The sequence below is a fragment of the Narcine bancroftii genome, chromosome 2 (genome assembly GCF_036971445.1).
Source record: "Narcine bancroftii isolate sNarBan1 chromosome 2, sNarBan1.hap1, whole genome shotgun sequence".
In the NCBI taxonomy this organism is placed as follows: domain Eukaryota; kingdom Metazoa; phylum Chordata; class Chondrichthyes; order Torpediniformes; family Narcinidae; genus Narcine; species Narcine bancroftii.
Window position 1 is genome coordinate 109782670 of NC_091470.1, and position 23861 is coordinate 109806530.

A 23861-nucleotide genomic window follows, 5' to 3' on the forward strand; every position below is an offset into this window, starting at 1 on the left:
ACTGTGTTGTGTTTGAGAGTGTGTATAATTTCTGTTGCGATCCCCCTTATATTTTAATAAAGATCCTTCCTGTGTTCAACTTGTGTCTAGACCCGTTGCTCGTTGAACTCACCAAACTTGTCTCCCTTCCCACAAAACAAAAATCCTGTGGTAATCTCTCTCATGCTCCCCATCTGTAATCCTTGCTGCACACTGTGATAAAGGACTCAAGTCTGAAACATTCACGTTTATCAAAAGCGATTTGCCAAGATAAAGTACACGGTTTGACCTGCTGTTTCTCTAGCATTGCAACAACAGCATTTCTGGTACACTGTTTTCAACAGTGTCGGGCAACCTGCGGTGTACAGACCCAGTTTGTAAGTTGGATTTGCATCTTATACATCCTTTGGTGTAACATGCAATGAGAAGCTAGTCTGTCACTTTTGCTTGTATAAAAATTAAGTCAGTTCCTGCTCAGGATAAGACTTCTGGAACAGTTACGACGATGATGTCAAAATCAAAACATTTCCACAACTTTTGTATTTTTGTGGACGCTATTTGATTGTGTTTGGCACCATCATAAACAGGAATCAAATAGCAAAAATGTCAGCAACAAATGATGATTTAAAAAAGAGAGCAGAAGCAAGAATACACATGTATTGCTCATGTTCCTGATTACTTCCTGTCTCAGCAATCCCAAAACTGGAGATGATTGGGAGGTTACTGAGAATCAAACAGAATGCTAAGTGGTTACCAGAACTCTGTCAAGAAGATCTTCTCATTGGCAATTAGGGATGGTCAATAAAAGCAGACCTTCAGCAATGTTTCTGGACCTTGAGCAAATAATTTATCCAAGTTTGGTGAAGCTATTTTGAAAGCATTTCATACCAATTCAAGATAAAGCCTGAATCATTAATAAGTTCTGACAATTTGCACAAATTGAAGTCATTCATCTTCTCTGCCACCTTTTTGATCTTTTACATGTAGCTGGAGCTGAAACATTCATTGCTGGAATTATTTCATCAGGCAGCAACAGGAGATCCTTTGAAGTTGGGTGAAAACCTCCTGAGGTGCTTCCAATCGTTGAAAGACGACAAGCAAAGTACATCAAAATCCATTTGCTGCCCTATAATTACAGAAAGTCTTGAAGGAAGACCGGGTAAAAACCCTACCCTAAAGGCGTCAAATTCATCAAAAAACTAAGCCTCGATTGCCTTTATCATGAAAATAAGACCACATTAACGTGCACAAATTACCACAAACTCTCAAAACAGCTACTGTTGACAAGAAATATATTAACAGGTACTTCACTGCATAATCCAAAACATTTAGCTCTCTCTGATGTGGAATTTGCATCCACATATTTGATCTCAAAGCTATGTTTAAACATCTGTAGCTACACCGAGGTGGTGGCCAGTCTTTTCCTTGGCATACAGAGTTTAGCTGGATACTGTATCCACTGGATCAGATAAGAGCATCAAGTTCTCCTCCCTTCCTTGCAATGACAATCTAGAACTCCATAAAAAGTGGACAGCGAACCACAACTAAATTTAACCAACCTCTGGATTACCCGTTCAGGGCAATAATTGCATACCCACAACTCCAGGATCGCAGTAATTCAACAAGGCTGCTCACCAGAACCTTTTTGTGGGCAATTAGGATTGGGCACAAAGATGGCTCAGCCTGCAAAGTCCACATAACTTGAACGAATGACCAAAAACAATTTTTTAGTTTTATGATATTAATTGATAATCAATTTATTGCAAAATATGGAAAAAAATAAAGACGCTTACTTTTTAATTTCATCTTCAACAGTGTTAACTCCTTCAACCTGTGGATTCTGGAATTTATTAGTTGCACTTCCAAAGTCACAGAGGACATAATGCCCTTTGTCATGAAGCAATATATTTTCAACCTAAAGATAAACAGCACAAATATCAAACAATGAAAATCATCCACTTATGTGCCTCATTCGACGATACAAAAACAGCATAGGCTTTAAAATTCATAACTCCCTGGTCATTTTGGTTCGGGTGCCTGCCCACATTTGGCCTGAAATGTTGGTTATAGTATACAATCCAGTGATCATTGAGGGATCAGAGGTGGAGAGGGCGAGCAAATTTAAGTAACTGAGAGTCACCATCTCAGAAGATCTTTTCTGAACCCAACACATTAATGGCATCGTGAAGAAAGCACATCACCGCCTCTACTTACTCAGGGGTTGCGGAGGTTTGGTATGACACTAAAAACCCTGGCTAATTTCTACAGATGCGTGTGGGAAGTGTGCTGATCGGCTTCATCATGGTCTGTTATGGGGTCACTAATACCCCTGAGCACAAAGCCCTCCAAAAGGTAGTGGTCACAGTCAGGACATTGCAGGCAAAACCCTTCCCACTTTCAAGAACATTGACAGGGAACGTTGCTGCAGGAAAGCCTACTGAGCTTCCTTACTGAAGAGTAGATGATCTGTTCACCTTTAGATCTCGGTGGATGATGGGGGTCTTGCACTGATGTAACCTTGCGACCGCTTCACATGTATCACAAAATATCTGAAGCACCTCGTTCTCAGTGAATCCTGTTTGCAACCGCTGGTTCATCAGGTTCACCACTTGACCTCCTGCAACAAGAACAACAACATTTTAACCCAATTTTATAAAACAATGCTCTGAACAAAAGCAAAATAGAGGCTGGTGTTCATAAGAAATACTTAAGCTTAAAAGAAACTATGAGAGATCAAAGAGATGTGCAAGACAGCACAATAAAAAAAGTTGATAAAATCGTAACACGTTCTCATGGTAGGAGTTGGTAAAACTTAGGTTTGCGGAAATTTGGTATAATATTGGAAACCCTGGCAAATTTCTACAGATGTATGGTGGAAGGTGTGCTGACCGGCTGCATCATGGTCTGGTATGGGGATCCCTGAGAGTAAAGCCCTGCAAATGGTAATGGACACAGCCCAGGACATCACAGGCAAAACCTTCCCCATTTTGTTTTTTTTAAATTTTTTTATTTTTCACACCATAAACCACATTGATCAAGATACATACATTTTCCCTCCTGAACATATAGTGTCGTTTTCTCCCGCCCTCCCTCCTCCCCTCCCTCCTCCCCTCCCTCCCTCCCCACCTCCCCTCCCATTCATTTAAAGTTCAGAAAAAAGGATACATTAAACCTGTCAAATAATGTTGTCACTCAATAAAAACAAACAAGAAATTCCACTGAGTCAGTTCTTTTCATTCTCTTCTCCTTCTGTCACTTTAGGTGGTAGATGTCCCCGGTTTATAGTGTTTAATATTTTATTTTTTTATCTGCCAATTCTCTTCTTTTAGTTGTGTCTTCCTTCATTGCTAATTCTTTTTCTATATTTGCTATTTCCCTTTCCAACTGCTCTGTTTCCTGATTGTAATCCTTCTTCATCTTGGTTACATAACTTATTATTTGCCCTCTGATGAATGCTTTCATTGCGTCCCATAGTATAAACTTATCTTTCACTGATTCCGTATTTATTTCAAAGTACATTTTAATTTGTCTTTCAATGAATTCTCTAAAATCCTGCCTTTTAAGTAGCATGGAGTTTAATCTCCATCTATACATTCTTGGAGGGATGTCCTCAAACTCTATTGTCAATATCAGGGGTGAGTGGTCCGATAATATTCTAGCTTTATATTCTGTTTTTCTAACTCTGTCTTGCATGCGAGCTGATAACAGGAATAGGTCTATTCTTGCGTATGTTTTATGTCTACCCGAATAATATGAATATTCCTTTTCCTTTGGGTGTTGTTTCCTCCATATATCCAAAAGTTGCATTTCTTCAATCGATTTAATTATAAATTTAGTTACTTTGTTCTTTCTGTTAATTTTTTTCCCAGTTTTATCCATGTTTGAATCCAAATTAAGGTTGAAATCCCCTCCTATTAGTATGTTCCCTTGCGTGCCTGCTATCTTCAAAAAAATATCTTGCATAAATTTTTGATCTTCTTCGTTAGGTGAATATACATTGAGTAAATTCCAAAACTCCGAATATATCTGACATTTTATCATTACATATCTCCCTGCTGGATCTATTATTTCCTCTTCTATTTTAATTGGTACATTTTTACTGATTAATATAGCTACTCCTCTAGCTTTTGAATTATATGACGCTGCTGTTACATGTCCTATCCAATCTCTCTTTAACTTCTTGTGCTCCACTTCAGTTAAGTGTGTTTCTTGCACGAATGCTATATCAATTTTTATTTTTTCAGTAAATTTAGCAGTTTCTTCCTTTTGATTTGGTTATGTATTCCATTAATATTTAAAGTCATATAGTTCAACATAGCCATTTCATACTTTGTTTATCTTTCCTTTCCGTTTCCTCATCATCACCTTTCCTTCTTATCCATTTCTGCTTTCTCTTTTTGAACACTTTATAAGACAACATTTCTAAAACATAAAACATTTCCCTTATTCTCCTATCTAAAATTTCTTTAACTCCACTATCCCCTCCCCTTCCTGAGTTGCCCTTTATCCCTTGTCGGGCAACCACATCTCCCCTCTCCATTTGGATTTGCGAATTCACTCGCAAGCGTCAAATGATTTCGCAGTGACCGTAACTCCTCCCCACTCAGCCCCCCAGAAAAGATTTTAATTTTCATATACAACAAAGGTCACTCTCTTAATTCCCTCCATACTTCCTTTCTTCCCCTTCTTAGTTCTTACCTATATTCTATTTTTTTTTAATATATACATACCTACATACACATATACATATAGTTTGAGGTCATTTTTGTTCTCGTTACATATCTTCCTCTCTCTGTCTGTTTTGTAGTTGTTCTGCAAATTTTCTTGCTTCCTCTGGATCCAAGAATAGTCTGTTTTGCTGCCCTGGTATAAATTATTTTAAATACCACTGGATACTTTAGCATAAATTTATATCCTTTTTTCTATAGGATTGTTTTTGCTGCATTAAACTCCTTCCTCTTCTTCAGGAGTTCAAAACTTATATCTGGATAGAAAAAATTTTTTTGACCTTTGTATTCCAGTGGTTTTTTGTCTTCTCTTATTTTCTTCATTGCTTTCTCCAATATATTTTCTCTTGTTGTATATCTTAAGAATTTTACTAGAATGGATCTTGATTTTTGTTGTGGTTGTGTTTTAGGGGCTAATGTTCTGTGTGCCCTTTCTATTTCCATTTCTTCCTATAGTTCTGGTCTTCCTAGGACCCTAGGGATCCATTCTTTTATAAATTCTCTCATATTCTTGCCTTCTTCATTTTTCTTAAGGCCCACTATCTTTGTATTGTTTCTTCTACTATAATTTTCCATTATATCTATCTTCTGAGCTAACAGCTCTTGTGTCTCTTTAACTTTTTTATCAGATTCTTCTAATTTCTTTCTTAAGTCATCTACTTCCATTTCTATGGCTGTTTCTCGTTCTTCCACCTTGTCCACTCTTTTTCCTATATCTGACATGATCATCTCTAATCTATTCACTTTTTCTTCTGTACTTTTTACTCTTCTTTTTATTTCACTGAATTCTTGTGACTGCCATTCTTTTACTGATTCCATATATTCTTTAAAAAAAATATATCCATTGTCTTGCCCTTCCCTTCATCTTTCATTTCTCTGTGTTCTTCCTCTTCTTCTTCTGAGTCCACTCCAGGATCTGTGTCCTTTGCCTCAGTCTCTTCTGGTTTTCTTGTTGGTTTGTTTGTTTTATTTTGTTGGGTATTTTTGGTCTTCTTATTTTTATTAGAAGTGTCTTCCTGCTGGTCTTCTTCCTCTGGGTTGGTCATCTGTTGTTTCTTTGATTTCTTTTTACTCTCTTCTTTCTTGTTCTTGTTGTTTTCTATGTTCTCTTCTTCTTGTTGTACTGTAGCTGTCATTCTCAGCTGTGGAGATCGACTCCTCAGCTGGTCCCCCCTCCCGTCAGTGTTATTTTTGTCTTGCTCATCATGCATGTGCGAGGAGTCACGCATGCGCGGTTGCGCACTTTTGCTTGGCTCCGTGAGCCATTTTTGTAGTCCCGAGTTCGGGACTTCAACTGACCTTAGGGAGCGGGCTTCTCTCTCCGCGGCGGGCCTCCTCGGACAGGTAAGGCCTTCACCTTCTTCTTCCGACATCCTTTCTTCTTCTCTTCTTCCCGTTGCTTTTGACTTTTCTTTTTTCGCTGCCATTTTCTCCACACCTTTATTTTCACTTTATTTTGGTTTTTGTGTTTGTGCCTTTGTTTTTTCACTGTCTTTATTTTAATTTTCTGGAGAGGGCTGGAGTTCCCCAACCGGCCACTACTCCATCATGTGACTCCTCCCCCATTTTGTTTTTTATGATAATCATAGTTGTAGATTTCCATCACTTGAAAGGGCCGGGAAACATGCTGCACTCCCAAGCGGAATATCATATAACCATATAACCGTTTACAGCATGGAAACAGGCCATGTTGGCCCTTCAAGTCCGTACCGATTCACTTGAACAACTCCACTAGCTCCTCTGCAAACTCCTGAGGAAGTAGAGGCTTTCTTCACGATGCCATTGGTGTGTTGGTTCCAGGAATGATCTTTCAAGATAGTGACTCCCAAGAACCTACATTTGCTCATCCCCTCCACCTCTATCTAAAGTTGCTTTTTTATTGACACTGCCTCATGTAGATGTCCTTGATCAAGTATTAAGAACATTGATCAGTGCCTATAATTTTGCACAAGGACAATTCCTAATGTCTGGATGTTGCAAAGTGTGAAGCAAATGTGTGCCAAGTGAATTGAACTTTTAAATCCATATCATTATATACATAGGCAAGTTGCCAAAACCCACCCTCCAACAAGAACCAGGATTTGCATCAAAGTGATTTCTTCTGTGGGATTTTAAGTTTAGAAAAATCTGCTGTTTGCTGGCTCCTGCATTGTCCCAGACTTTCAGCAAAGTATTTCCATTAAAAAAATAAATATTTTTCTATATATTACAGGAGCTTCTGTCTCTCTCCCCAAGCTTCACTCTCCTATAATTGATTTGGAGCACAAACAGATAAAAATTAATTGGTAAAATTCTTTTGTATAAAGAGCTGGTTTCAGAAGGGCATGGGAACCCAAATTGTTCACTTTCACAATATAGTAATTCTAGTCTCATCATAACACAAGAAAATCCAAAAGGATTGGTTTGGGATTAAAAAAAAAGTGTGGGAAGAAAGACATTCTGGAATGACTTTTCAACTATAAGCAGGAAAAGTATCCAATAAAGTGATAGCAATTGCTCGTCTTTCCAAGCCCATCTTGGCGAATGACTTTAGCATGTGATAACAAAGTCAATCATCTCACAAAGAAAGCAAATGCAAGAACCACTTTGCAATTACATAAATAGAATTGACTCAACTATTCATTTACCAAATATTTATTTATTTTAGTATTTGGCAATAAGTACACTATACATATGTATAGTGTTATGTTTGTATATGCATTTTGTGTGTGTTGGAGAACGCTGTTTTGTCAGGTTGTACTTGTACAATTGGATGATAAATAAACTTGAACTTGAAACATTTCAGCTGAGAAGTGAACATTTTGCATCACTTACTGTGGTAAATGTGCCACAGTTTTAAACAACCCCCAAACTTGGCTTTTCCACATGGGATTGGTGACAAGAAAAGTCAACTTTAACGTTTTCACATCCCTAGATGTATTTTAATTATCTTACAAGGTTGCATACACATTATCGTAACTCAATTTGTCCTCCTCAACCTGGGTTCTCCATCCAGATTGCAAAAGAAATGGTTAGGTGGTTTGTTGGCACTGATGCATTTTCTACCAGATACAACTTACCACATAATATTCATTTCATGCCATTCGTGTAATGCTACTTCGTGCATGGCTGGGTTTGCTAAAATGTGTACAACTAATAGGAGCTGCCATTGCTGGTCTCATTCAAGGAGTATACCCCTCCTCACTTCCAAAATTTGTGTGCACAGCCAATAGCCCAGATTTCAACCAATTCCCTTTCTTTCATCCCATTGAAAGGGCATTAATGATGTGGAGCACGACGAGAAGAAGGATGCCAATGGTCAGCAACAACTGGAATGGTTGGTATAGCAGTTAGTGCAACGCCTTTACAGCACCAGTGATTAGGCCCCAGGTTTGAATCCCATGCTGTCTGTAAAGAGGATGTATGCTCTCCCCGAGCCTCTGTGAGTTTTCCCTGGGGGCTCTGGTTCCTCACACCATTCGAAACGTACTGGGGCTGTAGGTTAATTGAGTGTAAATTGGGCAGCATGGACTTGTAGGCCACATTAATGTAGGAGATGCTTTACTTACATTACTGGTAAGTAACAAAATTTTTAATTTAAATTTTAAAATACGAAACATGTGTATAATACATTTATATAACATGGAAGGCTTATAAAGCTTGCAGATGACCAACTGGAAAAGTGGGCTGCAAAATGGCAGATGGAATTTCATGCAGACAAGCGTGAAGTATTGCACTTTGGAAGGACAAACCATGGTAGGACAAAAACAGTAAACAGTAGGACGCTAGAACAGAGGTAGATGGGAATATAGGTACATCATTTCCTGAAAGTGGCGGAACAGGTAGATAGGGTTGTAAACAGAATTTTTGGCACAGTCACCTTCATGAATCAGTATTGAGTAATGAAGTTAGGATGTTATAGTGAAGTTGTATAAGACATTGGTGAGGCCACATTTGCTGGGACTTGGAGCTGAGTTACAGGGAAAGGTTAAACATGTTAGGACTTTATTCCTTGGAGTGAATAAGAATGAGGGGAGAAATGATAAAGACATCTACAAAATTATGATGGGCGAAAAGGGAAAAGTTTAAAGGGAACATTAGGGGGAACTTCTTCACACAGAATGTGGAATGAGCTGCCAGCTGAAATGGTAAATGCAGACTCAATTTTTACATTCAAGATAAATTTGGACAGGTCAGTGGATGGGAGGGGTATGGAGGGATATTGACCAGCTGCAGGTCAGTGGGGCCAAAGCAAAACAATAGTTTGGCATAGACTAGAAGGGCCGAATGACCTCTTTTTGTGCTGTAGTGTTCTAAGGTTTGAACAAGAATACCCTGGATGTCCTCTGTGCACTTATAAAGCAGGGTCTAGCAGATTGGATTTAGATGGGTAAGGAATTAAAATAAACTGGGATGAGAAGTTGTGAACCACTGCCATATCCTCCTGATTGGTTTAAAGATAATTTATATATTTTAAAAAATACTATCATAGTTTTTCTAAATGTTTTCATTCTCTTCTTCAAGAACCATTGCATTTATGTAACTGATACAGATTCAGTCTGCTGATATTGTAAGACAGCACAGTCAAATTCAATGCAAGGTTGGAATAACTTGTAAGGATTATCTTTTGATTTTGAAGTTGATCCAAAAATTTGTAGAAAGGTTAGGAAATTTCACCGAAATAACAACACTCATAATTAGCTGTCCAAATAATGGCAAACAGCTACTAATAAAGTTACGTCTATGAATTTCTGCCACTTTTTTTCAGAATGATCGATTTATTCTTCACAACGTATTAGTAGATAAAAGCAAAAATTTAAGTGGACTGTTACTTCATCTCCCAGCTCTAAACTAATCACATCACACTTAATTACATTGCATTAGTGCAGGCTCTAAAATATATTAGAAGTAAATTCCTCACCTCGACAAAAATCCATTAAGATCAGCACTTCCCAGACTTCTCCAGAACCTACAGCTGTTGTGCTGGAATCAATATACCCAACAATGTTCTTGTGCCCTGCTAGGTCCCTCTATAACAAAGAGAACAATATGGTCAAAGAATCAACACTTGTTTCTATTAACATCACACTGTTGTCCAAACTACTATTCAAAAATGAATTCAGTGATTCCTGTTGTGGCCTGCAGGGGACTGCCAGATAGACATTACATAAACCATTAAAAGAGCACATTCACTCATTCTTCAGTACAAACAAAGTGATGTTGACATTTTATTATTCCCTTCGCAACACCTCCTTCTTCTCCCTAGACCCTGCGCAATCACGTAAACTATCATGCTGTATGAACTTCCTTTCCAGCCTGTGCATGCACATTACATTTCTTGCACGTTGCCACGGATGCGTCATCAGCAACAACGGATTGTGCATGAGCGTTACATGTTTTGCGCGTCGTCACCAGCAGCAAACAGCCTGTACGTGTGCGCCACTCCAGTCCCGTGCAAGTATGTGACCGCAACAGGCCTTCTCTACGTTGGAGAGCCTGGACACATCCTGGGAAATTGTGTCGTTGAGTACTTTCACTCTGTCTGCTGCAACCGGGACCTCCCAGTAGCCACCATTTTAATTCCTTACCCATTCCCACATTGACATATATTTCCCTGACCTCATGAACTGTCAAATCAAGGCTACCTCAAATTGTAAGAATTGCTACTGGGCACTCTCCAATTGACTTCTCCAGTTTCTATTTGGCCATCCCATCCCTCTGTTTCCTTTCCTCTAGCTCTCCACCCCTTTCCTTCTCCATTCAGATAGCTACCCCCTCCCCCTATCACCTCAGCTTTTATTCTCCTGCCCTCCCACCCATATTCACCTACGACCTCTTGCTTGTTTGGCCAGTGCTCCTCCCCCTGCCCCTTCCTTCCTCCCTCCTCTCCTCCCCCACCTTATTATTCAGATGCCTGCCTACATTTTGCTCACACCTTCATAAAGGGCTCTGGCCTGAAATATTGGTAACCCTTTTGCTTCCTAAAGACGACGTGTACCTGCTAGGATTCTCCAGCAAATTTGTGTATTGCACTGCAGACTTTCCTCTTTAGCTTCATTCAAGAGTTCCTTGGGTGCATTACACACAAGCCTAATGTAGTTAATAACAAAGTATCCGGATGCACACTTTATTCCAGATATTGCTTACTGTTAATTCTGAACTGGAGTCATGGATCATTTCCACCTGTGTTAATCCATGACCATTGTCCTGAGATAACACAGCCAGATGATGGACTGGTACCATTGCCTGTGGTAGATTGACACAAATGCAATAGTGAACCCTTGAATTAAGCTAAATTTGGGCATACAGCACTGTAACAGGCCACAAGACTGTGCTGCTCAATTTATACCCCATTAACCTACACCTCAGTATGTTTTTTTGAAGGGTGGGAGGACTCTAGAGCCCTTGGAGAAAACCCACACAGACACAGGGAAACTCCTTACTAACAGCCTCCTTACTAACAGCGTCAGATTCAAACCCTGGTCCCGATCACTGGCGCAGTAAGGGTGATGCGCTACCACTACGTCAAACGTGCCACCAACTGTGTCAGAATATTGGACAGATTATCACCAAATCTTGTATTGCACAAGACCTTTGGAAATTCCTTATTTTAATGACCAATGCCGACAAATATTTGCCACTTACCATTATCTGGATTTCTCTCTTGCACACCTGTAGGTCATGCTCATTGTTAACATACATTCTTTTCAATGCACTTTTAACACCATTGTGTGTCTTCACCAGGAATACTATGGCAAAACCACCTGGAAACATACAAGGATGAAAATTAGTCCAACAGAATTTACATGGCCATCATCCGAAATACAGAATTTGCTGTAAACTTCATCAAAGTGACCGACTGGATTTTAGACACCTCCAACAATTCTGTCTCCACACATTACCATCCAAAGTCAAGATTCTTGAACTATCCCCTATTAACAGATGAAAGGTTTTGTGCATTCTGTTGTAAATACAGTAAAACCCCTGTTATTCAGAAATCAAATAATTGGTAGCCTCAAGCAACCGGCAAAAATAAACGCAGAAAATAAATAAGCAAAAAATATGGAAGCTTAAAGTTGGCACACCTTGTCGTTAGTTTGCCAATCACAAAACACGCAGTCTCAAGTGACCAGAAAATTTACTTTTCAGCATCTACCAATCCCCACAGGTGGCAGATACCTGGGGTGGGGTTAAGTATTTAACCTATGAGTACTTTCAAAATCTTGTCTGCCTCTGCTCTGAGTTAACATCCATGTCAAATATAAACAAGAATACTAATTTAAATGCTCATTATCTATCCTGCTGGTTTTGAACCTTGTACCTTGAACTGTCAAATTAAATCAATGGCATAGCAATCATTACACTTGAAAGCGATTCATGATATATTTATGGATGTGACCTCCTCAACATCAGAACCAAACACACACAAAGCAACTGTTTTGATGAACCTTTGCTCTGTCCTCAATGGCTATTATCAAATGACAAAAGAGGATGATAACTCGAAACAGAAAAGGCTGATAATTATCTATATGGATGGCCTCTTGATTTCTCCTTTTCATTTCTGCAAATGAAACCTTCTCCAACCAGCCCTTTTTCCTAGAAAGACTCTACTTGATACCTTTGTTTCTCCCTCAATAGGGAAAGTAGCAAAAATTTTCAATTTAGACACACAGCACAGTAACGGGCTCTTTCCAGTCCACGAGCCCATGCCGCCCAATTGCACCCCAATTGTATGTCTTTGAAGAGTGGGAGGAAACTGGAGCACCGGGAGGAAGCCCACGCAAACATGGGGAGAACGTACAAAATCCTTATAGACAGTGTGGGATTCTTACCCAAGTCATGATCCCTGGTGCCATGACAGCGTTGCACCAACTGAAATCTCCAGCCTTTTCATTGACTTGTAACCGATAGGGAAACTGATTTTTTTTTTTGCTTTAAAAAAATTACAGCACAGAAACTGGCCCTTTGGCCCAAAACGTCTGTGATGACCCTAATGCCAAAATATAACATGCCATCTTCCTTCACATGATCCATCATTAGAACCCACGAAATTGGAGCAAGAGTAGTCATTCTGGCCCATTGAGCCAGATGATAGGGTCATCTCCACCCACCTGCCTTTTTTCCATATCCCTTAATTGCCCCAATCTATAAAAATCCATCCAATCTTGTCTTAAATATCTCCAAATGATCCATATCCTGTTGTACCCTTTCAATAAAAAGAAGCCAAATGTACAAAAAGATTGCATCCCATTCTCGTTAACTTGCTATCCAGAATAATTCCACACCAATCACACACCAAGCAAGTGGAACCTGAGCAGGAAAAGGTGCTAAAGGTTTGCTGAGAAAGTAAAAAGCCACTCATGGTAGATACAACAAGCCAACCAGACCTCGGGGGGGGGGGGGGGGGTGGTGGATTCATTTACTTTGGTTCCCTCACAGGCAAAACTAAAGGGTGGCACAGTTGGTGTAGCAGTCAGTGCCACGCCTTTACAGCGTCAATGACTGGGTCCGGGGCTCGAATCCCACGTTGTCTGTAAGGAGTTTGTATGTTCTCCCCACGTCTTCATGGGTTTTCCCTGGGGGCTTTGGTTTCCTTCCACCGTTCAAAACGTTCTGGGGGGTGTAGCTTAATTGGGTGTAAATTGGGCAGCATGGACTCGTGAGCTGAAATGGCCGTGCTGTATGTCTAAATTTAAAAAAAAATAAGTATCACTTACATTTTCTACATTACAACATTAACAACAGACCATCACAAAATTGCTTCCTTGACTGAGATGGGTGCTATAAATTCAAGTTATTTCTTTCCTCTTTATGCAACGATCATAATTATTGGGCCTGACATAAACAATTAACATTTGAATGTTTCAAATAAGAACAGGCTTTAGATTTTCCTGTTTATTTCCAATGACATTTTATACTTTAGTAGTCAGCATTGATCATTGATTAAATTCAGCCAACACAGATGCTGCTTCCAACAGTAACCTGGATCAGTGGCAGGAGTGGCACAGATGCAAAATTCAAAGCAGCAAAATTAATCACCAGGACAGCAGTGACAGCGGGCAGCAATTTGCTCTGGCACACAACAAGCTGCTCTGAATAACCAAGCACAGATCCCTGCTGGGAGACAACAGCAGAGCTTTAGGAGAGGACAAAGGCAGGAAGACACAGGATGCTGGATCTCCAAATGGAACACTCCGAGCTGTTGATCATGAAAATTTCCTTGTGATTTCCTATCATATTGGCTACTTCAAGCATACAGAGCCATGAAGGTCACTGGAAATTAAGTTCAAGCCCTGCTTTGTTTCGTTATCATGGTTAAAATGGGCAGTGCAGAAAGTTGAACAGAGCTCAGCCCCTCACCACACTTGACAAGGAAGAGGAAAAAAAAAACTGCCTGGAAAGACAAAGGAGCTATGGATATACAAGAGGTCAGGTTTCACTGGAGGAGAATAATTATGATCATTTGAATCCTCTTCCCTAGAAAACTGTCAGACTCTTTGTTCACAGAGAATATTTGAGATTGAGATTGACTGATAGATATTTGGGCAGTAAATTAATCAAGGCATGCAGAGATAGGTAATCATGATTCTGTTGAATGGGAAAGCTTGAGTGGCATAAATCAGCTGTCACTCTATTTCTTAAGTTCATTAAGCAAGTAAAATACCAATATATTACTCAAGAAGGTTTTTGAAAGTAAATAAACATTCAACAGTGAAATGGATTTCAACTCTTTCTGTCCTCACAATGTCTGTGGCTAGGTTCAAACTCTACAGGCCAAAATGAAGAATATGCTGAAGACAGCATATCAGACAGCAAATGTGAAGAAAAACAATTAACATTTCCGTTTGATGACCTTTCATAGGTACTAAAAGTGTTAAAACCAAGTATGGTTTAAATTGCAGTCAAATTCTGACAGAAGACAGGGTAAATAGCACTTGAGGAGCATCGATGTACAGTAGGACCTTGAGGTGTTAATGCACAGCTCACTGACATTGCCATGGTTCGACCACATTTGGAGTAACCATGTACTGTATAATTCTGGTTGCTGCAGCACAGAGAGAATGAGGAGATAATAAAAAGAGAATGAGGAAGAGATTCAACAAAATGTTGCTTGGAATTGAAGACTGTAGTTTTGAGGAGAGATTAGATAGGCCGAGTTTATTCTCACTGGAATGCAGGAGACAGAAGGATGCTTACAAAGACTTGTAAAGTTATGAGGAGAATAAATATGGGGTGGCACGGTTAGAGTAGTGGTTCGCACAACATTATTCAGTGTCAGAAACAGGGGATTCAAATCCAACATTGTTTGCAAGGAGTTTGTATGCTCTCCCCATATCTGTGTGCATTTCCTCCAGATGCTCCAGTTTCCTCCCACCGTTCAAACCATACAGGGGTTGTAGGTCAGTTGGGTGTAATTGAGTGGCATGAGCTCATGGCCGAAAGGGCCTGTCTCCGTGATGCAGGTCTGAAAAAATAGGATAGATAAACAGAGCTTTTCCCAGGGCAGAGGAGTCCAGAGGGCACAGATTTAATATGATAAAAAACTGCCTGGGAAGACTTGAAGAAGCTATGGATATATAATAAGAGGTCAGGTTTCACTGGAGGAGAATGATTATGATCATTTGAATCCTCTTCCCTAGAAAACCGTCAGACATTTTGGTCACAGAGAATATTTGAGATTGACATTGACATTTAAAGGAGATCTGAGGAGTTTGTTTTTCCACAGAGGGTGGTAAACATCTGGAATGAGCTGCCTAAGAAGATGGTAGAGACAGATATAATTACAAATGTTTAAAATATTTGGATAGGTACTGAGATGGGAAAGGCAGTCAAAAGGGATTAGCGTAGATAGGCATCAAGGTAGACGTGGATCAAAAGAGCCAGTTTGGTGCTGTACGATTCAACAAGAGAAGGAGAGAATGTATTGTGTGGGTGGAGATTAAGTTTGACCTGGTGACACACATACTGTAGATGCTGTCTTAGACAGGATGATGAATGACTTTAAAGAGAGGGATATGAATGAACCAGAAGAGGAGAAAAAAACCAAATGTTGGAAACTGAAATGCAGGACACAAGAGCTGTTGGAAATGTGAAATAAAAGAGAATCCAGTGAAAACTCAGCTGATCAATGAACCAAGAGCAGTTTTTCTCGCCCCACACACTAAACATAATCTGCTGACGGCACCAATAGCATGAGCCTCGCGTCAAGAATCTTGGTCTCCACCCAATCACAAACATTTCCTTTGTGAATTCACCCTTACCCCTCCCTGCCACATGCTTGCCATCTCACTTTTCTACTTCTGATGAAAGCTTAAGTTTCTGGAGCACTGAGGTGGTGAAAGAGAAACAGAGTTTACATTTCAGGTCAAAGGCTTTCCATCAGAAACATTCTTTTGAATGAGGTCGAGAAAGGCTGGTCAAGAATAGTTAAGTCCATGAATGTCAAATTCAACTACACTGAATTTCTATTAGAAAACAAGATGCCTAAATAAAGGACTGCAAGTCACTTTCATATGTAGACACTGGCACATTTTATACTGAGGATGTTTAAATATGCACAGCAAAAATTAAGTCTCCACTGTAAACCACTGGTTTTAAAACATAAAGAAATACTGGATGAATTCAACCTGTCTCACAGCATCCATAGGAGGAAAATATATATTACCAATGTTTCAGGCCTGAGCCTTTCTTCAAGGTGCCACCAAAGAACAGGAAGACATCAGAATAAAGACTGAAGACTGGTAGGGGGAGGAGTCTAGACCAACAAAATGTGTTTGTAGTGGTCTCCTTTACATTGACTTGGAGATCACTTTGCTTAGCTCCTCGGCTGCAATAACATGCATCTCCCAGTGCCCACCCATTTCAATTCCCTATCATATTCCCTTGCTGACGTCTGTCCATGGTCTCATGCACAGCCAAAATGAGACTACCTGGAAATTGGAGGAACAATACCTCATCTTCCGTCTGGGTTCCCTCCAACCAGAGGGCATTAACATCTACTTCTCCTGTTTCCATTAAGCCCCCCTGTCCCCCTTCCTCAAGCTGTCTGTCTGTCTCTCTTTCCCCCATTTTCCCTCTGTCTCCTTTCACAGCCAAAATGAATTCTCACCTCTTCTCTTAATATATTCTTTTAAAACCTTTTGTTGGTCTGGACTCTTCCCCCTGCCATTCTGACACCTTCTTGTCCTTTGCTTATACCTTGAGGAAGGGCTCAGGCCCAAAACGTCAGTAATCTATCTTTATCTCCTATTTATGCTGTGAGACGGGCGGAGTTCCTCCAGCATTTCTGTGTTTTTACTACAATCACAGCACTTGCAGACTTTCGTGTTTCACTCCAAACTGCTGATTTATCTCGTTTTTAACAAACAATTTAAACCCTCTATTGGTTGATATCAACATGCAAGATCATTAATGCTTTCCTTGAAGATTTGATTACCTTACAAGAGATTTCAAATACAGTAACAGAGACTTCACTCTACGAAGACTTGCAATGCTAAAATACCTTAAGCCAATTGGTCTAATCCTGAAAAAAAAATTTCGAAAGTAGATAAGAAATCGACTGAAAAAGATACTGAATTTGTGGAAAAACATTAATCTTACTACAATTTACTCAACCTAATGACAAAGGTAAATCCTTCCACTTAATCAAATCAGCCTTAATCTTTCTCATTAACGGTACATAATTTAAGTTACACAATGATTGAATATTTACATCAATCATTATACCCAAATACTTAATTTTATCAGTCCAACAAAATTTAGTAATTTGTCTACACTGATCATAATTTGCATCAGAAATTGGTAATATTTCACTTTTGTCCCAATTCACCTTGTATCCTATTTGGGCTAGGGTAGAATTGGCTGGTATTTCAGAACCTTACTCACATCATTTCATATTTAAGTGAAATTCTGTTTTATTACAGAGATATAATGTACCGATTTTAAAACATTTGTTAGAGATTTGGAATTTATTGATAGGTACGAAAGGTAAAATATTGGTTCAGGCTCCAATATGTCAAAATAAATTGAGTCCTTTTTCACTGAATAATAGATTTTAAAAGACTGGGAGATAAAAGGAATAAAGTTGCTGCAGGATTAGTTTGAAGAGGGTAAATTTTTATCGTTTAATTAATGGAGAGAAATTTGGAATTTCACTGAATTCTTTATTTGTGTCCTATCACATTAGAGCATTAGTGAAAGATAATTTTGGAGGAGAAATGAAAATTCCTAAGTTAACGAAATTTGAGTTTTTGATTTCTCACTCATTAAATAAGGATTTTATTTCTGAGATGTATGCATTGTTGCAAGACACTATGGATAAAATAAATTTAGATAAATCTAGGATTAAATGGGAAAATGACTTAATTTGTGATATTAATCAGGCCGATTGGGAGACTATGTTGTTTTGATAGAGTGACTAAATTGCTTAATGTAAGATATAGTATGGTTAATTATAATTTTTTGCATAAGTTGTATCTGACCCCTGAGAAATTGAAAAAATATGGATTTAGTAATTCAGAAGCGTGTTTTAGATGTGGATTACGTGTAGGAACATTTTTATACTCAGTTTGGCTTTGTGATAAGGTTCAACCATTTTGGCAAAAAATTAGGGAATTTTTTCAAAAATTGTTTTAAGATTAAATTTTTATTACAGCCAAAATTTTTTTTTGTTGGGTTGTACTGTCCTATTTAGTGATTTGGGGTTGGACAAGTTTCAGGCAGTTTTTCTTCATCTGGCATTGGCTGTAGCATGTAAATGTGCGCCAGTTTCATGGAAAGATGAGGTAAATGTAACTCGTTGGCATAATGAGTTGAGGTCTTGTATTTATATGGAGAAAATAACAAATAATCTGCCTGATAATTATGACTTTTCTATTAAGATGTGGTCGCCATATTTGAAATGTATGGGTTTCGTAATATCTTAAATTGTTGAATGTGTTTCTTTTATTATGTTTTTTGTACGTTTCCCTTGCGGGGTTTGCCGAGGGTGGGGGGGTTAGTTGTAGTTTTTCATTTTTATATTATGGACTTTGTGTAAGTTTTTTCTTGAAAATTTTAAATAAAGTTTGAAAAAAAAAAGTTTGCAGATTATACAACAGTAGTTGGCCTCGTGAGCAACAACAATGATGAGACGCACTACAGAGAAGAGGTGGAAGATCCTGTGAAATGGTATGAGAATAACAACCTGAGTCTCAAAATGGACAAGACGAAGGAGATAATCGTGGACTTCAGGAGGACCAGAAATGAGCACCCTCCACTGCACATCAACAACTCTAAAGAAGAGAGTGGAGAGCACCAAGTTCACTTAGCTAGTGACCTATCATGGATACTCAACATCTCCTCACTTGTCAGGAAGGTGCAACAGCCACTACACTCCCTGAGAAGACTGAAGTGGGCAAGGCCACCAGATGCCATTATGTCAACCTTCTCTAGAAGCTCTATCAAGAGCGTCCTGGCCGGCTGCATCACAGTGTGGTGCAATTGCTGCAGAGAAATGAATTGAAGGTCAAGCTACAGGACCATAAAAGCGGCAGGGAGGATCACTGGAGTCTACCTCCCACCCATCGATGTGATATTTTGGGAGCGTTGTCTGAAGAGGGTGCACAAAATCATTGAGGACCCCCTTCCACCCTGCACACAATATCGAGGGAGAGATACAAGAGTATCAGAGCCAGCACCACCAGGAAGTGAGAAAATGCTGAACGATCAAAGGGACTGTTCACACTAACCATCCAAGACTCTAATTTGCACAAAACAATATTTATTTTATAGATAAAATACTTGTCCCACATATGTATTAATTGTCTGTCTGTGTGCTATGTCTGGCTGTATGCAAGTTTTGCACCGAGGACCGGAGAACGCTGTTTCAATGGATTGTACAGTACAATCAGATGATAATAAACTTGACTTGTCAACTACTATTGGTGGAATGTGACAATTGGGCAGCCAGCATTAGAACACGCAGAGGTTTTTGTTTTAATTTACTCACTGCTCCAGAAAAAACTGTATCAGATTAGAACTTGGCATGATGCTTGCATGCTCATAACATAGGATATACAGCCAAATCATTTTCTTTGAGCTCAATGAAACATTTATAAAACAGAAAACACCAACCTAATACAGAAGTAAAATAATATTAAAGCCTTCTGCCTTTGCCAATTAAATAATTGCATGAATGCTCGATAAAACAATCCTGCCAATAAAATACCTACTTAGCAGGAAAATGAATGAAGGGACATCATCCAACTGACTAAACGGTAATGGCTGCCATATCAGATCCTCAATCTCACCGTTCACTATCTGATGCTTATACATATGTGAAATGAACCAAGAAATAAACAGGTGAACTTCCAACATGACGTTTCCAAAAATAACACTGACCGATATTTCATCCAGCATCACTGAAGCTAACATCATTCATAGACCCATGGACAACTGGGCAGTTTAAGGTGTTCTATTGGAGTGACAACTGTGGGCAGACTTATTAGCCAAGATCAAGACAAAATATCAGCTCTTCAAATTTCATTGGAAATTCTTCCAAGTGGTTGTAAATAGCCAGAGGTCGCCAAAAAAAAAGCACAGAATTAGTTCAGTATCTTTAAAAGAGGAATGAAAAACCAAGTTGTAATTATTGCTTTTCTCACAACATCCAGAATATTTTGAAGCAAAATTACTCGCAAGTTTAGCTACCATCTTGTGCAAAGGACAAAGGATTGATCACGCAAAAACAGCAGGCTGAAAACAATCAAATAACTTGTCTTCGTGATGTTGACTTGTGAAGGAATTCCCAATTCTTCATCAAAGTAAACCCCGGGAACTTGAAACGCAGCTGAGAGAGGTGACGAATTTCAAATACCTCAAGGAAAAGCTGAAACTTTTTAAACTCACAAATGTGCCTCAATTCTGACTGGTTTGCTGATCAAGCTGTTGCACTCATGGCTTTGGAGTAAAGACCCAAATCCAGAACCTTTTGACTTAAGTGAGTGATGGAGAAAGCCCCCAGCGACTCTCTACACCCAGTTTCTGAAGGTGATGTGAAAAGAACCTTCACGAGGGTGAACCTTCGTGAAGTGTCCAGTGTGGAAGGTTAGGGTTGCTCGGAAAAGATTTCAAATTCAGAGCCTTCGCTCACTTGGGTGCTACAACTGGAACTACTGCATTGTTTGCCAGAACACACCCAAAGATATAGTCGTGTAAAGTAATATAGTCTGAACATAATAAGTTACCCAGCTAAACAATAATGTAAGATTTAGAATCTTTTTCTTAAACTTTATTTAAAGATTTTATCACAGGAATAAAAAGAAAAATTACATTTAAAGAAAAAATATAAAATAAAATAATATAATTATAATACAAACATCAATAACCTAACTTAATTCAACCTAACCCCCCCACATATACAAGAACTAAAAAAAATCTATATTAAAAAAACCCACCCTTCCCCTCCCCCAAAATAAAGAGTGAAGAATTAGTAAAATTAATATTATATATTAAAAAAAAACACAGAGAAAAAAAAATAACAAATAAAAATAATTTAAAAAAGATTTATCAAATCTAAAATATCACATCTAGGAACATACTTAAATCAAATTTAATTGCATATACTTAACAAATGGAGTCCACTTCAACTTATAAAAAGACATCTTGTCTTGAATTGAAAAAGATATCCTTTCCATAATTAAACAAGACTTCATCTCTAAATACCACCTATCCAAAGTTAGTATATTTCTATCTTTCCAAGTAGATGCTATACATTTCTTGGCCACTGCTCAAGCTAAATAGATAAAAGAAATCTGATAATCATTTAATCCTAGATCAATTAATAATTGCATATTACCTAACAAAAATATATCAGGATCTAATACAACACAAATATTATATAATCTGTTAAATATAGATTGAATACCTTTCCAAAACTGTTGCAATCGGTCACAAGACCAGACAGTATGTAAAAAAGTACTAGCTATCTGATCACAACGAAAACAACAATCTGACTTACTAAGACCAAATTTTTTTTAAATTTTTCTGGTGTTAGATATAATTGATGTATAAAATTATAATTAATCATCGCTAATCTAGCATTAATCAATTTGACAAATTTCCATTCAGGCTTCATCAGCTATTGTAGATCCTAAATCTTATTCCCATTTCAACTTATCTTTATCCCAATCTTTCTTACTTTCATTTTCTTGTAAAATACAATATAAATCAACGCTGTTACAGTGCTAACGAATAGGGTTTGAATCCAATGCAGTTGGCAAGGAGCTTGGACATTATCCCCATTTCCTCAGGGCACTCAGGTTTCCTCAGGGCACTCAGGTTTCCTCCCACCGTTAAAAAAAAATCGTACCAAGGTTGCAAGTTAATTGGGCAACAAAGGATCGTGGGCCAAAAGTGGCAGGTCTAAATTTAAACTTTAAAATTAAATTTATATGCTCATCTCCACCTACTGCCTTTAACCATATTCCTCAATTTCCCTACTTTCTCTTAAATGTATTTTCTGAGGTCACCTCCTCTGCTTCACTATGAAGCGAATTCCATAGATTCACCACCTCTGGGAAAAGCAGTTCTTTCTCATCTCTGTCCTAAATCTACCAACCATACTACAATCTTGAGGTCATGTCCCCTAGTTCTGGTCTCCCCTACCAATGGAAACTATGCCTTTCATAATTTATACAGTTCTGTAAGATCCGCTTGCATTCTTTAAAATTTCCAGCAAGTACAGTCCCAGACTGCTCATTCTCGCCTCAATGACTATTCTGCTCATAGACAACCGCTCATTCAACTTCATAAATTTTAGGGTAGTAGCTGAAATGTAATTTCACTGCTTCAGTGAAAGAGGAAAGAAGAAAAAAGATTAGCAAAGACAGTGGAATCGCAACAAATACCTGATGTAAAAAGACAAGAAACAAATTAATTGAAAATATTATTTTCATCTGACATCAAAGAAAAACAGACTACTGGTCCAGACAGCTCACGTGTGACTCAATACTTTTGTTCTGTTGAATTAAGTCACGTATCTCTATCCTACAAGATGGTTTTAAGTTTTTTGTTTGAAAGTCAATGTCAATCAGTGTATAATGGACAAACCCTACTGGCATTGCTCAGTTCGAAAAGATCACTGGAAGTACAGTCATGCACCGCCTAACGTCCGTTTGGGCAATGTCTGACCACATATACGTCCGTGGTCCCATAAGGCTATAATTAGAGTTCAGAATTCCCAATTGGAGAACAGGATGTCGCGGATGTAACCAGACAAAGCAAATGCAACAGCTTCCTGCACGCAACACTTGTATCTCATGTCTCTTGTATACAAAGCAACTGCGCTGCTAGGTGTATAATGGTACAGTTCATATATTACCTATAACACATGTCTTGATAGTCATAATAAATGCCTACATTACTGAACTGAACTTCCTATCATTATTTTAATGTGAACTTTCCTTAAGAAACAAGTAAAAAGTTTACCATCTAACAGTCTCTGCTTTGACTAGTAGGCAGCCAATCTTCTGTATCACGCATCTCTTGAGTGTTGTCTCTTTGTTAAGTATATAATATGGTGTTCGCACAATGTCCAAATCATATAACTTCCTATTTCACAGAACATATCATGGACGTTAAGCGACATATGACTGTACTTCCTTTCTTTTAGAATCTGGCAAATGATTAGAAGTCTCAAAGAAAAATACTTTCTTGAAAGGACATTTTCAAACACTAGACTTTTTGCAATAAACCTTTTGTTTATTCTGTGGCTGCCCATGACTGCGGCCAAGGGATTCACATTAGGCTGCGGACTGCTGGAGACTGGTTTAGGAGTGGCTGAAGGGGCACCAGGTATTGGAACTGGGATGCGAGAGGGTGACGAGGGCGCTGAAGGGTCCCGATTGTGTCGGAGGTTCGGATCTGGAACTTGGGCTGCTGATGGTTCAAAGGGGACAGCGGAAGCACTGGAGGTGAATCCACAGACACATGGTGATGCTGAGAGGATTCTCTTTTGCTTTCCTTTCCCTGACTGCAAGAGGCGCTTCAGGCAATTTCTGCGGATGGTGAATCTCTCTGCCTTATGGCAGACTAAAGCAAATTTTGTGTAATATTGCACTGTTTCTATTACACCCCCCACAAACAGCAATGAGTCCAGCACTCTGTTAACAGTGGTGTAGATTGAAGACCACTGTT

The 23861-nt window shown here is 38.7% G+C and overlaps 1 protein-coding gene across 4 annotated transcripts in view; it reads right to left on the bottom strand.

Annotated features, from left to right (window-relative positions):
- Window positions 1-23861, bottom strand: part of LOC138754142 (AP2-associated protein kinase 1-like) — a 110138-nt gene that overhangs the window by 77960 nt on the left and 8317 nt on the right. For all 4 annotated transcript variants that reach the window (XM_069918007.1, XM_069918005.1, XM_069918006.1 and 1 more), the window contains exons 2-5: window positions 11331-11449; window positions 9607-9715; window positions 2454-2596; window positions 1773-1894 (exon numbers count right to left, since the gene is read on the bottom strand). In XM_069918007.1, the coding sequence (XP_069774108.1) occupies window positions 1773-1894; window positions 2454-2596; window positions 9607-9715; window positions 11331-11387 (431 nt within the window). In that variant the 5' untranslated portion in view covers window positions 11388-11449. The remainder of the gene's footprint in view (window positions 1-1772; window positions 1895-2453; window positions 2597-9606; window positions 9716-11330; window positions 11450-23861) is intronic.